The following is a 15,034-nucleotide window of genomic DNA, read 5'->3' as shown; positions in this document are numbered from 1 at the left end:
GCCTGAGGCTATTGTGCCTGTGTTATCCCTTTGAATGAGCTGTTCAGTTAGTTACAATCCCTGCTCTTCCCTATTTTATTTCCTTTTTAATTCAGCAGTTATGAATTTGTTAATGTATTTATTGTTACTCAAGTGTTTACTTTTTTTAAAAACAGCTGCCGTATTCCAGTAATTCCTGGTGGGTCACCATTGCTCAGAAACTTAATTAGGCTAGCCAGATAAATAACACGGCTGAAGATTAGGGGGATGGTATTTTGAGATGAGTGACTTACCTGACTTCCTATTACCAACTTGACATGTGTCAGGAATGTGATGAGATGAGAGAAGTTCCAACAACATCTTGAAGTTTGACAACACGACTAACCCGCCTACTGGATTGGCACCTCATCCATCACCTTATGTATTCACCACTCCGTCAGTGGTACACCTATAATCACCACTCCATCAGTGGTACACTATGGCTGCAGCAATACCATCTATACGGTGCACAGCAGCAACTCTGCAAGGGCTAGAATATTAAGCACCCGACCAGTGGGATTTAAGGTGGTGGAGGAGTATGAAATTGCCGGGAAGGGGTTCTCTCCGGGTTCCCACCCACCCTCACCACACAGAAGCCCCCCATACCTGGTACCCCCCCGTAAGGTCTGGTGAACTCTGGACCTACATGCCCCTCCCCCACCATCCTCTTCCCCTGAGACCCTAATCACCGCTTTGGTGAGGCCCCAGGCCTTCCCTGGACGCTTTACACTTACCTTGTCCACCGGCTCTGGCACTTTGGTATAGGCAGGTTGGTGCAGTGCCTCTTCTGTCCACTCCAGCACTGTCACCGCAAGGCTTGGTGAGCTGTCGGCAAGAAGCTCTCAGATTGGCAAGGAGCTATCAAAATGGGACTTCCTTCTGAGTGAGGAGCAGAAGTCCCACCTACAGCCAATCGAGTTAATTGGAGCATAAATTGGTTATGGGACGGTCTGAGTTGGCAGGGATATGTTCCCCATCAACTCTTCAGATGGTAGGAGGTGAACCCCTGCCAAAATTCACACCAAGGTTTCATCAGCAGCACTTCCTAAACTTGCCATCGAAAAGGATGAGAGCATGGAAACACCACCCAGGTATGCCTCACCAGGTTATGCACCACCCAGACTTGGAAATATATTGTCATTCTTTCATCATTGCTTTCCTGGAACCCCCCCAGCCAACAGCAATTTGGCGCTACCTTCACCGTACAGATTGTAACAGTTGGAAAGGGTGGCTAACCACCACCCTCTCGGGGGCAATTGCGGATAGGGAGTAAATTCTGGCCCAGCAAATGATGCTTGCATTCTATGAGAGAAAATTGCAAAAGCTGCTGGAAATATGACGCAAAATTGAAACATTGTTGTAAGCACACCTGTAGGTGAGGCAGCATTTGCTTGACACTGCCTAAGTGTTTCCAGCAATTTAGAGTTTTAGTGCTGAATTCTTGGTGGATTGAAGATACTTCAGCTAATAAAGTAAATATTTTCATTGTTCTATTAGCGTATCAAAATGTTATTGTTGTCAAAAATAGGGTTAAAAAAATTGTTTTCCCCTTTCTCTTCACAGGCTTCAACAGCAGGTGTCATCCCTTCCCTTTGTCAGGGTCCCTTTAATAGGAGGTCCTCAAGAAATTCTAAGATAATAAACTTATCAGAAAATAAAATGCGAAGAAATATTTTCCTTAACTTTAATGTATCCACTTCATAAGAGTGTAAATTATACTCATGGATTTCCTTTGAGCTATTTAAAATTGTGTTGGACATAACAATTTAAATTGCTTTTCATACCATTGCAGATTGATACTTTAAAATTGGAACGGAAGATATTTAGTGGACCATACCCTTACCATATCTGTATTATTCATGAGTTTAGCAACCCACCAAATGTGCGAAACAAGGTTCGCATTCGTAGTTGGATGGACACAATAGCAAATATTAATCAGTAAGTATTAATCTATTGTATGAAGTTGCAATTATTTCAGTGAAATCAAAGACTTTACAACTAAAAAAGCATTCTTATTATTCTTTATACAATGCTTGAGCTGAGCGAACTGGGAACAGTGTGGACTTTGAGCAGAGATTTGGTTGTGGGGGAGAAAGTCTGGGTATATAGTGGGGAAGCAATATAGAAATTGTTCATTACATTTGAGCTTAATGTTTAGCTTGAAACAACTGTAATTCATTGGCAGTTCACTTAAGAGTCAGCTGTTAGGTCACTGGCCAGATGGTTGAAGGCTTACTGATTGGACTGTGTTCAGTTGCACAATGTCCCATTCCATTCACTACTTCTCAGATACTTGAGCAGCCTCTGCCCATATGCAACAAAACCTGGATAACACTAAGGTTTGGGTAAATAAGTGGAATAACATTTGTGCCGCACAAATACCAGGCAATGATCAACTCCAACAAGAGAGCATTGAACCATCCCCTCTTGACCTTCAATAGGATTGCTTTCACTGCATTTCCACCATCAACATCCTGGGGGTTACCATTGACCAGAACCTTAACTGGATCAGCCTCAAAAACACTGGCTACAAGAACAATGTAAATTTTGGGATCAGCAGTAGGAGTTAGGCAGCAAATTGAGTCTAAGTGATTTGGGACACATGGAGGGGTGTTTGGGGAAGAGAAGTATCTGGAGGAGAGGTAGAGTTTGCAACAAGTAAGTCTCTTAACTCTTGCAAGTCTTATCTACCATCTACAAGGCACAAATCAGGCAAGTAATGGAATTCTCTCCACTTGCCTGGATTAGTGCAGCTTGATCAACATTTAAACTCTACACTATCCAGGACAAACAGCCTGCACCTCAACCGCCACCTTAAATATTCACTCCCTCCATCACTGGCACACAATGGAAACAGTGTGCATCATACACAAGGTGCCTTTTTGATTGGAAATCTGCAAATGTCACTTATTTGAGGGGACAGAGGGAGAAACCAGAAAACTAAAGATCTCAGTTTAGCATCCATTGTGAGGAAGGTACAGTAATCTATTATTGAAGAAAGAGACAACATCACTTGGACAAGTAAGTATAAGCTGATCAGAGAGTTATGGATTTGTGGTAGGTGGAACATTCTTAGTAATCTGGGGGGGGGGTTTGGGGGGGGGGGGAGTGGATACTAACCATACAGAAATAGATATTTTCCATGTGGACCTGCAGAAGGCATTTTCCACTCGGGACCTTTGAGAGAGAAATGGAGCACATGGAGTAGGAAGTAACTTATTGACGTGGGTTGGAACTTAGAAGTTGCTTATGATGGTGGTGGGGCTTCAGCATTCCACCATGTATATTACTTCAAAGACAAACTAGAAAATTAAATATACAAATGTGTAGATGACACCAATGTAAGTTGCATGGATGGGAACAGGAAGTTGTAAAGGTTTGTAGCCGGACTAAGGGAATGGGGAACAAATTGCTGGAGTTAAATGTGGAAGTATGTGAAATCATAGGATATAGAGAGCGCAGAAGCAGGCCTTTTGTTCCAACCAGCTACTTCCAACTGGCAAATCAACCTCTTTGGATCTAGAAAAGGCAAATTAAAATACTTTTTAATGAGAAACTGGGAATGAGCTGAAAAGATTTGGGCATCTGTGTACACAAACCACTAAAATCACATGGGGGTTGGAGTACAAAACAGGAAGTTATGCATCATTTGTTGCAGAGCCTGAGCCAGATGCTGTCTGGAGTACCATGTTTGATTTTCACAACCTCATCTCAGGAAGGATATATTGGCCTTAAAAGGGATGTGGATACTTGCCAGACTGATATTGTGACTTAAAGGGTTAAATTATTAAGGCAGGCTGAATGAACTTGGCATATATTCCTTTGGGTTTATGCAGCTGATGGAGGATTTAATTAATACTATTAAAATGATAAAGGAATTCCGTAGGTTTGATACAGAGAAACTATTTCATCTGGGCAAGTCCAAACATGGTGGCACAATCTTAAAATTGGAGTTAGACCATTTAAGTGTGCAATCAGGACATTTGCCTAAGTGCAGTATAATCTGGAGTCTACAATGCTGTAGATTTTGGTTAATTCAATTCTTCAGAACTCGTAAATGGAACGGAGTTACAGATCAGGCATGGTCTGATTGAATGATAGAACTGGTTCCATGAGCTACAGTCATACTCCTATTTCTATGTTGTGGAAACCTGGATTGGTTTCTTGAAATACAAATTGGAATTTGTTGGGTAAATTATACTTTGATATAGTTAATGAAGGTTGCTGATCTTAAACTGTTGATCATCTTTTTTCAGAGAATTGATTAAGTACGAGTTCTTCCCAGAAGCCACTCGGACTGAAGAAGATGTAAAAAAGTACCCCAAATACCCATGGGGGAGGGATATTTATACTTTAGAAGGTAGGTACAATATTGAAATTTGGTGGTCAGCAAGCTGGAGTTCTCAACATTTTGGATGTCACAAGCACCAAGCCATATTTTCAAAAATAGCATATGCACTAAAGCCAGTTACTTAAATTTTTATTATACTATTGAGCTTTAATCAATAGAATGGCCGTGATAGGCAGGTTATTATCTTCAAACGAATACAAGCATCTGGCAACTAGTGCGATGATGTTTGGCCCAGTTCGCATTCTCAGTTGATAGCTTTATCATGATTTGCTTTTGCTCTGATGATCCCCAATTTGCCGATCATTACTGTCAACTCCCTCACCAGCCTTATTATTACTGTTACTCACTGTATTCTAATGTACCATGCAGTGCTTTGAAAAACATAATTCCAAAAAGCATGGTCTCCTGCCGTACCTCAAATCTGCTGATGGAGAGCCCAGTTTCATGCAGTGCAGCATTTGTGAAAGGTATTTTTATTGTGGGCATGCTGGATAAGAGGAAAGTCAACATTTTGCACAAGGGTTCAGACACATCTTTCTGGAAGTGGTTGCCTGAAGCTAGCTGATCTGTGCAAAGATTTCTTTTGTTTCTATATCCTGAGTATCATTCTGTTGGCAGTAGAGAATAAAGGAGACTTCGTAGATTGTCTCAACATTTACAGAGAGTCCTTAAAATGTGTAAATTACGTAGAATTAATTTTGTTATGCTCCTATCCTAGGCAATACTGCTGGAATAATTGGATGGATGTTCATTCCTTTAAACCACTGTGTAGTCTCAGGGAATACTGTTCTCTGTGGTTATGTTAATACATTCTTTAGGGATAATTGTTTGGTTTCTTTACTATGATTTGGTGATTAGGAAGTCAACATAGTTTTCATGTTGGACACAGTAATATATACTCAAAACATCAATGATGTCTGTCTGAGTTCAAACCTTTCAGCAATAAATGATTAATGTACAATAAATGCTTATTCACTTGGAGAGTGATGAGAATGCTGAACTTGCTACCACACAGTTGTTGGGGTGAAGGGTGTAGATGTGTTTAAGGAAAAGCTAGCTAGGTACATGAGGGAAAAATAAATAGAAGGTTATATATTTATTGTGGAACCTGGCTAATTTTACTTCCTTCAACTGGCTAATCACAGCTGGGGTGTTCGAACTCAACAAATCAATCTGAAGTTGTATGGTTGTGTGGTCTTGTGCTATACCAGGCAATGTTTCTAGTCCCTGACCTATCAAAGGTGCATCTCATTATTTTCCAAATTCATATAATATATGTTAAGGATATTATGTGGTCATTCCACATGTAGCTTGAGGGTTAGTATTTTACTCTGTTTTTTTTATGCCTTGTACTTGAGAACAAAATGCCATTTTCTCAGATGTTCTATTTATAATTGTGTTTTGACAGGAACAGTAGATGGAGCTCCCTATTTCATGATCACTGACTTCCCATGGCTTCGTTCACTACGCACTGCAGAACCGAACAGCTATGCAAGATATGACTTTGAAGATGATGAGAGAAGTAAATATTCTCTTCACATTGTGATTATGTTTTTAGGGTTAATCTTTAAGTTCTTTAGCCATTTTCTTAAAACCACAGTTCAAGCTCTTTTGAGGTTTAATGGAATGACTTTTGTTTTCTTCATTATGAATCCATTTTTAAAAAATCCATATTCCTCCTTTATCCCTCAATTGCTGGTTCAGTGTAACCCATCGTATTGATATATTGATGTTCAACAGCGGGATAATTATTGGGTATCCTTTCCTCCGTTGTCCACAACCCACACTACAATCTGGGGATGCTGAAGCCAATAGGCCATCCCTAACGCCACCTTGTTTGTGATCAGGTAATTTAGAAAAGAACTGAACTCCAGCAGGGATCAAGAAAAAGGCAGGCAACCTGTTGAAGCTCACCTGTTTAATACCAACATTTCTACTCTGCTGCCTAGCAGATATTCCACACACTGGCCACCTCTGGCTTGTTTTGACTTCAACAGTTTATCACATACAATCCTATTATCCTTATTTTAAAGCATTATTCCGGCTTTACCATATCTGAGACCCAGCTGTGTAGAATAACGATTTTCTTTACAAACTTTTAAGTGGAAGAGTAAGGGCATAAAGAGCAAAACAAAATCTTGACCTCCACCATCACCTAAATGAGTGGCACTTATTTAGAACAGTAATGGCACCATGTGTGAGGAAGGACTAAAAGGTAAGTTGTAGTATCAAGCAAATATAGTTCAGTCCCCTTTAATTATAAGAAAGCATAGCACAGAATTTAAGGGTGAGATTTTAACCCGTTCAAAATCCATCCATTTGTACAGAGTTAAAATCGGGCCCAAAGAGTTACGTTAGAGAACTGATGCAGCCAAAGACTTTCCTCAGCCATCTTCTGCGATAAAGAAAAAATTAGACAAGGTTCTTGCGTCATTTCACAATCCCAAGCATTGTTGGTGGGGCGCGCATATTTATTAATGGCAACTTAATTGTTACTTTTCTAGGCTGGTATACTGTTATGGGACAGGGTTTAGAAAACCCCAAAGTGTATCATGGAGTTCACCTGACCCACAACTTTTAATAGATTGTGGTATGGAGAGCACACAGCCCACTCTACAGGTGTGGTACAGCAGAAATGGAAAAGTATTTTTTAAAGCAAAGCAATGTTTATTCTATGAACTCAAGTTAACCTTTTTAAAACATACAGTGAACATCTTAGCAACCATCAATTCAAATGCAACCCCCAAAGAATACAACACTAAGTAATCCTTAATAACTTCCCAAACAACATCCAGAAGACAAAAGAAACACCTTTTAACAGAAGCACATCAGGTTTACATTCACTACTGAAAACATTTATAATTCTGAATTCACCAAATGATCAAGAGATAGTCTTTTCATGGCAGAGAAATCAACAGTACACCCGCTCTGTCTGGCTTCAGCTCCAACACTGAAAACAAAACCTATAACTCACTCTATAACAGCCTGCTCAAAAACGAAACTTAGTTCTTAAAGGTACTCTCACATGACACCTCCCCGCAAGAAAAAAAAAAAAACCATCAACGTCAAGATGGTTTCATTTTTCGCCTTTTCACTATCTTTTAAGAAATGCACACAGTAAATATACATTTTCATTTCAAAAAAACACAACACGCGAACAGGTATAATAGCATAGTCCATTTTTGTTCTTGTCCGCCCAGCTGAACCTGCTTCCGTCCATTTCTCTACGCCTCGGCATTTCTCTTTAAAGTCAGATAGTTCAGTTCAATCTGATCACAGAGTCCCTTGTAATTCTCCAACACATGAGCATTGGTTATCACAGCTTTCAGGCAGTCAAATGCCTGTTGAAAGTCCGCTGTCCACTGAAATTGTCGACGTTTCTTCCGCAAGTCCATCAGTGGAGCAACCACGCTATAAATATTTTTCCCAAATGTTCGATCGAATCCACTCATGCCAAGAAATCGCATTATTTCCTATTGTCTTGAGGGTATCGGAAACTCCTCTATAACTGTTATCTTCACATCCCGTGTGACCATTCGACCCTGTCCATTTGTATGGCCAAGGAAAGTGACTTGGGCTTTTCCAAATTCACTTTTGGCTAGGTTTATCACCAAACCCGCCTCCTGAAGTCGATCGAATAACTCCATCAGATGTTTTAAATGTTCTTTCCATGTCTGGCTGAAAATTACCAGAGCGTCGATGTATACCGCACAATTGGGTAATCCTGAAATGACTTTGTTAGCTAACTGTTGAAATGTGGCTGGGGCATTTTTCATGCCAAATGGCATAACTTTGAATTGGTATATACCATCTGGAGTCACAAAAGCTGAAATCTCCCTTGCCCTTTCGGATAAAGGTACCTGCCAGTAACCTTTAAGTAAATCCAATTTGGAAATAAAAGCGGATTGTCCCACTTTCTCAATGCAATCCTCCAAACGTGGAATAGGATAAGAGTCCGTTCTTGTAACTGCATAACCTTTCTATAGTCCACACACAACCGTTGGGTACCGTCTGGTTTAGGCACCATCACTATGGGTGAGCTATATTGGCTGCAACCCACTTCAATTATGCCATTTTTAAGCATACTCTCAATCTCTTTGTTAACCTGTGCCAATTTTAAAGGGTTAAGTCTATATGGATGTTGTTTGATAGGAACAGCCTTTCCCACAGCTACATGTATAGACATTTTAGTACTTCCCAATTTATCTCTATAAACTTGTCCCCGTGATATCGATAACTTTCAGGTCAGTCCGTTTTTCCTCTGGAAGGTATCGATAACTTTCAGGTCAGTCCGTTTTTCCTCTGGAAGGTAACTCAACAATTTATCCCAATTTTTAAGAACATCCTCATTTTCCAATTTAATCTGAGGTATGTCAAATTACAGTCATCTGGATTTGGTTTGTCACTTTGTGTTAGAATCATTAGACCTCCTTTTTCTCTCCTTCCCTTTCAAAGTATCTTTTCAGCATATTTACATGACACACTCGGTGAGTCTTCCTTCTATCTGGTGTTTTTACCACATTTTACCACTTAATTTCTTTTCTATCTGATAAGGTCCACAAAACCTAGTTTTTAAAGGTTCACCTACCACTGGTAACAATACTAAAACTTTATCTCTACTGGCAAAACTACGAACTTTGGATTTCTTGTCCGCTACCCGTTTCATCACATTTTGTGCAACTTTTAAATGTTGTCTAGCCAATTCACCTCTATTTAATCGTTCCCTAAAATTTGACACTTAATCCAATAATGTAATTTCCGATTTCTCACTCACCAATTTTTCCTTAATCAATTTAAGTGGTCCTCTTACCTCATGACCAAAAATTAGTTCAAAAGGACTGCATTTGGTTGACTCATTTGATGCATCCGGAATTGCAAACAGTACGAAGGGAATTCCTTTATCCCAATCCTCTGGATAATCGTGACAATAAGCCCTCAACATTGTCTTTAATGTCTGATGCCACCTTTCTAACGTTCCCTGTGATTCTGGATGGTATGCAGTTGATTTAAATTGTTTTATTCCTAAGCTATCCATAACTTCTTTGAATAACCTTAAGGTAAAATTTGATCCTTGATCCGATTGTATTTCTGTGGGTAGTCCATATCTAGTAAAGAATTTAAGTAACTCCTCCACAATCTTTTTAGCTGTAATATTATGTACTGGAACGGCCTCTGGAAACCTAGTAGATACATCCATTATAGTCAAAAGATATTGATTCCCACTTTTTGTTTTAGGACGCGGTCCTACGCACTCAATTAGGACCCTTGTAAAAGGTTCTTCAAATGCTGGGATGGGTATTAAGCGTGCTGGTTTTATCACTGCTTGAGATTTGCCTATCACTTGACATGTGTGACATGATTGACAAAATTTAACTACATCTTTATGTAGTCCAGGTCAATAAAAATGAATCTGGATTTTAGCTGGAGCTTTCCTTATTCCCAAATGATCTCTCACTGGTACCTCTTGTGCAACTCGCAACACCTCCTTTCTATACCCTACCGGCAATACTACTTGATGAACTTCTGCCCACTTTTCATCCGCCTGCATATGTAAAGGTCTCCATTTTCTTTTCAAGATATCACTTTTACGGTAATAACACTCTGGTATCCACTCTCATTCCTCTTCCGTGCATGCTTTCCGATACATCCCATTTATTTCTACATCTTTCTGTTGTAACTCCACCAATTTTCCTGAACTAAAAATATCCGCCTCATCCTCCACCTGTTCTTGTTCTTTTTCAACCATCTGATCAAAAATCGTTTCTGATAATTGCACTTCAACTTCATCTTCATTGTTTGATTTCTCCTCTTGTCTTAACCTGTGACTTTACGACCTTGTTACTACACAATCCGTAAAAATCCCAGGATATTCGGCCTTCAACGCTTCAATTGCCTGACTTTGCACTGGCTTATCGACCACAGTAGGCATCACTCCCACCTGCGATCCAGCTTATCATTACCCAAAATAAACTGTATTCCTGGACAAGATGGTTTCTCTATTACTCCTACTACCACTTCACCACTCTTCACTGGACTTTCCAGCCTTACCTTATATAATGGAACACTACTCCTCTCACCCTGAATTCCACATATTACTACCTTTTCTGGCAACATTCTTCCCAAACGACATATCTCCTCATCTCTTGCCATTAAAGATTGACTAGCTCCTGTATCTCTTAAAATTGTGACTTCTTTACCTGCTACTCCTGATACACATGAGTAAACTTTACCCACACAAGTAAATTCTTTAAAGAGATCTGGCACCTTCTTATCAATCACCTCTTGATCAGGCTGTACAATCTTTTGCACCTCCTTCGCTTTACTTGGGCTTTCCTTTACCAGTTTAACAAACCCTACTGTCTTATCCTGTTTTACCACATCAGCCTTCCCAGTGCTTTTCTTCAACCACCAACACTATGACTTTACATGGCCTAGTTTATTACAGTGAAAACATCTGAAACTTTTCATTTCTTTTCCACCCTCCTGGATTTCTTTTTTAATCTGAGGTACACTCTCCTTATTATCTCCCATCAGATCACCTTTACCTTTACCACTTGAATATTTCTCATGTCCCCAGTTTCTATTCCTCACAGGCTGAAACTGATGTCGGAAACCAAGCTGTGATGTATGAACTAATTCATAATCATCTGCCATTTCTGCTGCTAATCTCGCAGTTTTAACCCTCTGCTCTTCCACATGAGTTCTCACGACATCAGGAATTGAATTTTTAAACACCTCCAAAAGTATAATTTCTCAGAGTTTCATACGTTTGGTCTATTTTCAAAGCTCTTATCCAACTATCAAAATTACTCTGTTTGATCCTTTCAAACTCCATGTATGTTTGACCAGGTTCTTTCCTTCAATTTCTAAACCTTTGTCTGTAAGCTTCAGGCACTCGTTCATATGCACCTAAGATGGATTTTTTTCACCACCTCATACGTCCCAGATACCTCCAGTAGTGATGCAAACACTTCACTCGCCCTACCTACCAGCTTTGTTTGAATCAGTAATACCCACATGGCCTGTGGCCATTTCATTTGTTTAGCTACCTTCTCAAATGAAATGAAAAAGGCTTCTACCTACTTCTCATCAAACCTTAGCAATGCTTGGACATATTTAAATAGATTCCAAACAAGCCTTCGACTTTGACGCTCTTTCTCACTATCCTCCTCACTATCATCCAACTGTACATTTCCCTTTACGTCTGCCAATTTTAACTGACTGTCATGTTTCATGGCCATTTTCTGAAGTTCAAACTCTCTTTATCTTTTTCCCTGATCTGTATCTCCATTACTCTTTCTTTTTGATCTGCTAAGGCTATTCTTTCTGTTTTCCTTTCTTCTCTCTCTTTTTCTTCTCTCTCTCTTTCTTTTTCCTCTCTCTCTCTTTCGTATTCAAGCTGTTTTAATTCTTTCTCATGTTCCATTTGTTTAATTTATAACTGAATTTTTGCCATTTCCAATGAGTCAAACTTTATCTCAGGCAACTTTAAATGCTTAGCCACTGCCATAATTACCTCATCTTTTCACATGTTGTCAGGTAATGTTAACTGGAATGATTTTGCCAAATCTAACAGTCTGCTTTTAGTCTCTGTCCGTAAGGTACTGCGTGTGACCGTTTCCACCCCCAAAAACTTCAGAGCCTTTGAAAGAGCCATTGTCCACAACACACTCCCTACTTAAACTGAAATACCACACCTGAAAAGCAACCACAATATGCTCACACTTCACTAAGCCAATCCAATAGATAGACTTTTATCCCAGACGAGCCCCCAATTTGTTATGGGCCAGGGTTTAGAGAACCCCAAAGTGTATCATGGAGTTCACCTGACCCACAACCTTTAATAGATTGTGGTATGGAGAGCAGTGGTGTGGTGCAGCAGAACTGGAAAAGTATTTTTTAAAGCAAAACAATGTTTATTCTATGAACTCAAGTTAACCTTTTTAAATCATACCAGTGAACATCTTAGCAACCATCAATTCAAATGCAACCCCCAAAGAATACACTAAGTAATCCTTAATAACTTCCCAAACAACATCCAGAAGACAAAAGAAACACCTTTTAACAGAAGCACATCAGGTTTACATTCACTACTGAAAACATTTATAATTCCGAATTCACCAAATGATCAAGAGATAGACTTTTCATGGCAGAGAGATCAACTGTACACCTGATTTGCCTGGCTTTAGCTCCAACCCTGAAAACAAAACCAAAAACTCGCTCTATAACAGCCTGCTTAAAAACTAAAGTAAAAAGCTGACAAACAGCTCAGCTCCACCCACACTCTGACATCACTGATAAACACCCATTTCTTAAAGGTACATTTCGTAAACACTTATTTCTTAAAGGTACTCTCACATGACAATACTTTAAGACCTAAAACAAATGTAATTGAATCAAACTAAATTGAATTGTCTGAAACCCTTTGAGATGTAATTGTCTTGTTTCTCCACCCCCCCCCCCCCCCCCAGCTACAATCTATGCTCCACGGAGAAAAGGACAATTGTCAGCTGACATTTGCATGGAAACAATTGGCGAGGAGATTTCCGAGCGAAGGCAGATGAGGAGTGGTGTATTTCAGCGGGTTGTGGCCATTTTCATCCATTACTGTGATGTCAGTGGAGAGCCAGTTCACGATGATTACATCTGACTATGCCTTTCTTGCTTATGACTGTCCAAAATCCAGAGATTACAGCCTGCAAGATTTAAATTATCAGCACTGTGTAGCTGCATTATGCCCCAAATACTTTTGGAACAAATTATATAATTGTGAATAAAATATTTGTGTACAAATGGTTTCTGTATAGAAATGCTCTTAAAATGAATTAGCTTCTGGAAGCAGTATCATTTCATATGTTTATACAATTGAATTCATTCAAAAGTTATTGAAAGGGAACATAAATAGGATTTAAAAAGAGGCTATTTATATCCCCCAACTTATATAGTTACTAAGATGAACATTTTCTGATATTTTGTTACAATATTGTTAGGTACAAAATATGTATTAAAAATCAAGGCCATATCCTTTGGCATACTTCAAAGCTCAATAAACATATGACTCAGCTCTATTAATTTTCTTTGGTACTATGTGCCTTTTCCCCTTTTGAGTATGTTGATGAAGAGTTGAGGAAAAACAGGAACTTTGTCTTGTGTTTTTTTAATATACATATATAAATATATATCTAATTTGACCATTATATTGATGCCTCATTGTGAGGCAGTTAACCGAGAATGTGGCAGAAGATAGTTTTATTACACAATGACATGTGTTTTGTTGTGCACTGCTTCCAAGGAATAAAGTGGCAGGGAAATTGTATTATAAGAAAATATTTAAATATAAAAAGCATTTTCTAAAACCCATTTCTTCAGGTTTCTTTTCCCAGTAAATTGTTCAAACTTTGGATTTGATTTCACTCACTAATTTCTGTAGAGTATATGTGAAACTATGAATTGTTTCAACCTCCTAAACGATTAAAGTCTTGTTTTAAATTATTTTAAACCATATGTTATAAGTAACTGATTTTCATATTTGGTGAAATGCATTTAGATTGATTTCAGTTTTACAGTTGATCCTTGCTTCCTGCAGCTAGCCACTACGCACTACCAGAGATTCAGTTTAAATGACTATTTGAGCTGCCAGTTCAATAGTTTGAGGACAAGATTGAAGTAATCATGGTTACCAGGGAGACTGAGGTAAGTCAGTCCCCCAGTGCTGACTGATATCAGCCTTGTGCAACTGGACTAATAGTTTGGATACCCATTTTGAATACAAATTAGAAACTCCAAACTTTTTTCTGTTTATGGCCATAACCTATATTCCTGCTAACTCAATTTTAGTTTATCAATTAAGCTTGTGGTCAAACTAGATCTAAACATACATAGTTATGTTAGTTGCACAAAGTTATGGGCCATCCTGCTGCAGAGCTGAGAAGTGATCAGTTTTGCACCATGTAAATTTTGTTTGGGTCCATCCTATAATTGAAGGCTCAGGATGTGAATGGCAGGAGAAGTGTTCCTTCAAGTTATTTTGTGAACTTTTACTATTAAAATTTTCATCCTTATTTTTAAATTCCTTCATGGCCTCACCCCTCTCTGTAATCTTCAGACTTGTATATTCTAATGATTTCCTGTCCAACGTCACATTCATTCGTAGGATGTGTGTGTCACTGGCAAGACCAGTATTTATTACCGTTATACTTGAAAAGTTTGTAGATTATATAATGCTTGTAGGTGAGCCATCTTTTTAAGCTGCTGTACTCCCATGTGGTGTAGGTTGGCCCACTGTTGGGGAGTTCCAGGATTTTGACCCAGCAGCAGTGAACAAATGGTGATTACATTTCCAAGTCAGGCTAATGATTTGGTGAGGAATGTGGTGCCCCAATGTTAGGAAACCGGACTAGGCCCCAACAATTTTTCAATTTGTAAACTGAGGAAAGGATACTTTGCTCCAGGAGTGATTTCACTGACACCTAGGGATCTTTTATATTAATTTATTATTAACACGGGATTAACCCCATTAACATCCAAGCAAAAAAAAGCTTTCCAATTAACAGTTAAACAGTTCTTACAAAAACAAAGAAAGGTCTTTGTGAGCTTACTTTCCTATCTACTTCAAAAATTTCAATTAAGCACAATCCACACGCACAGGTCAAATGCTACTTAACA

The 15,034-nt window shown here is 39.0% G+C and overlaps 1 protein-coding gene across 6 annotated transcripts in view; it reads left to right on the top strand.

The window, feature by feature from the left end:
- fbxo38 (F-box protein 38) overlaps nucleotides 1-13,868 on the top strand; it is an 87,794-nt gene extending 73,926 nt beyond the window's left edge. For all 6 annotated transcript variants that reach the window (XM_072512158.1, XM_072512159.1, XM_072512156.1 and 3 more), the window contains 4 exons: nucleotides 1,811-1,956; nucleotides 4,275-4,378; nucleotides 5,778-5,891; nucleotides 12,841-13,868. In XM_072512158.1, coding sequence (XP_072368259.1) covers nucleotides 1,811-1,956; nucleotides 4,275-4,378; nucleotides 5,778-5,891; nucleotides 12,841-13,019 — 543 coding nt within the window. In that variant the 3' untranslated portion in view covers nucleotides 13,020-13,868. The remainder of the gene's footprint in view (nucleotides 1-1,810; nucleotides 1,957-4,274; nucleotides 4,379-5,777; nucleotides 5,892-12,840) is intronic.
- Nucleotides 13,869-15,034: the final 1,166 nt, after the last annotated feature.

Source organism: Scyliorhinus torazame, chromosome 7 (genome assembly GCF_047496885.1).
Source record: "Scyliorhinus torazame isolate Kashiwa2021f chromosome 7, sScyTor2.1, whole genome shotgun sequence".
NCBI classification, from domain to species: Eukaryota; Metazoa; Chordata; class Chondrichthyes; order Carcharhiniformes; family Scyliorhinidae; genus Scyliorhinus; species Scyliorhinus torazame.
Note: the sequence above shows the minus strand (reverse complement) of the source record. Positions and strands in the feature narration are given on the sequence as shown.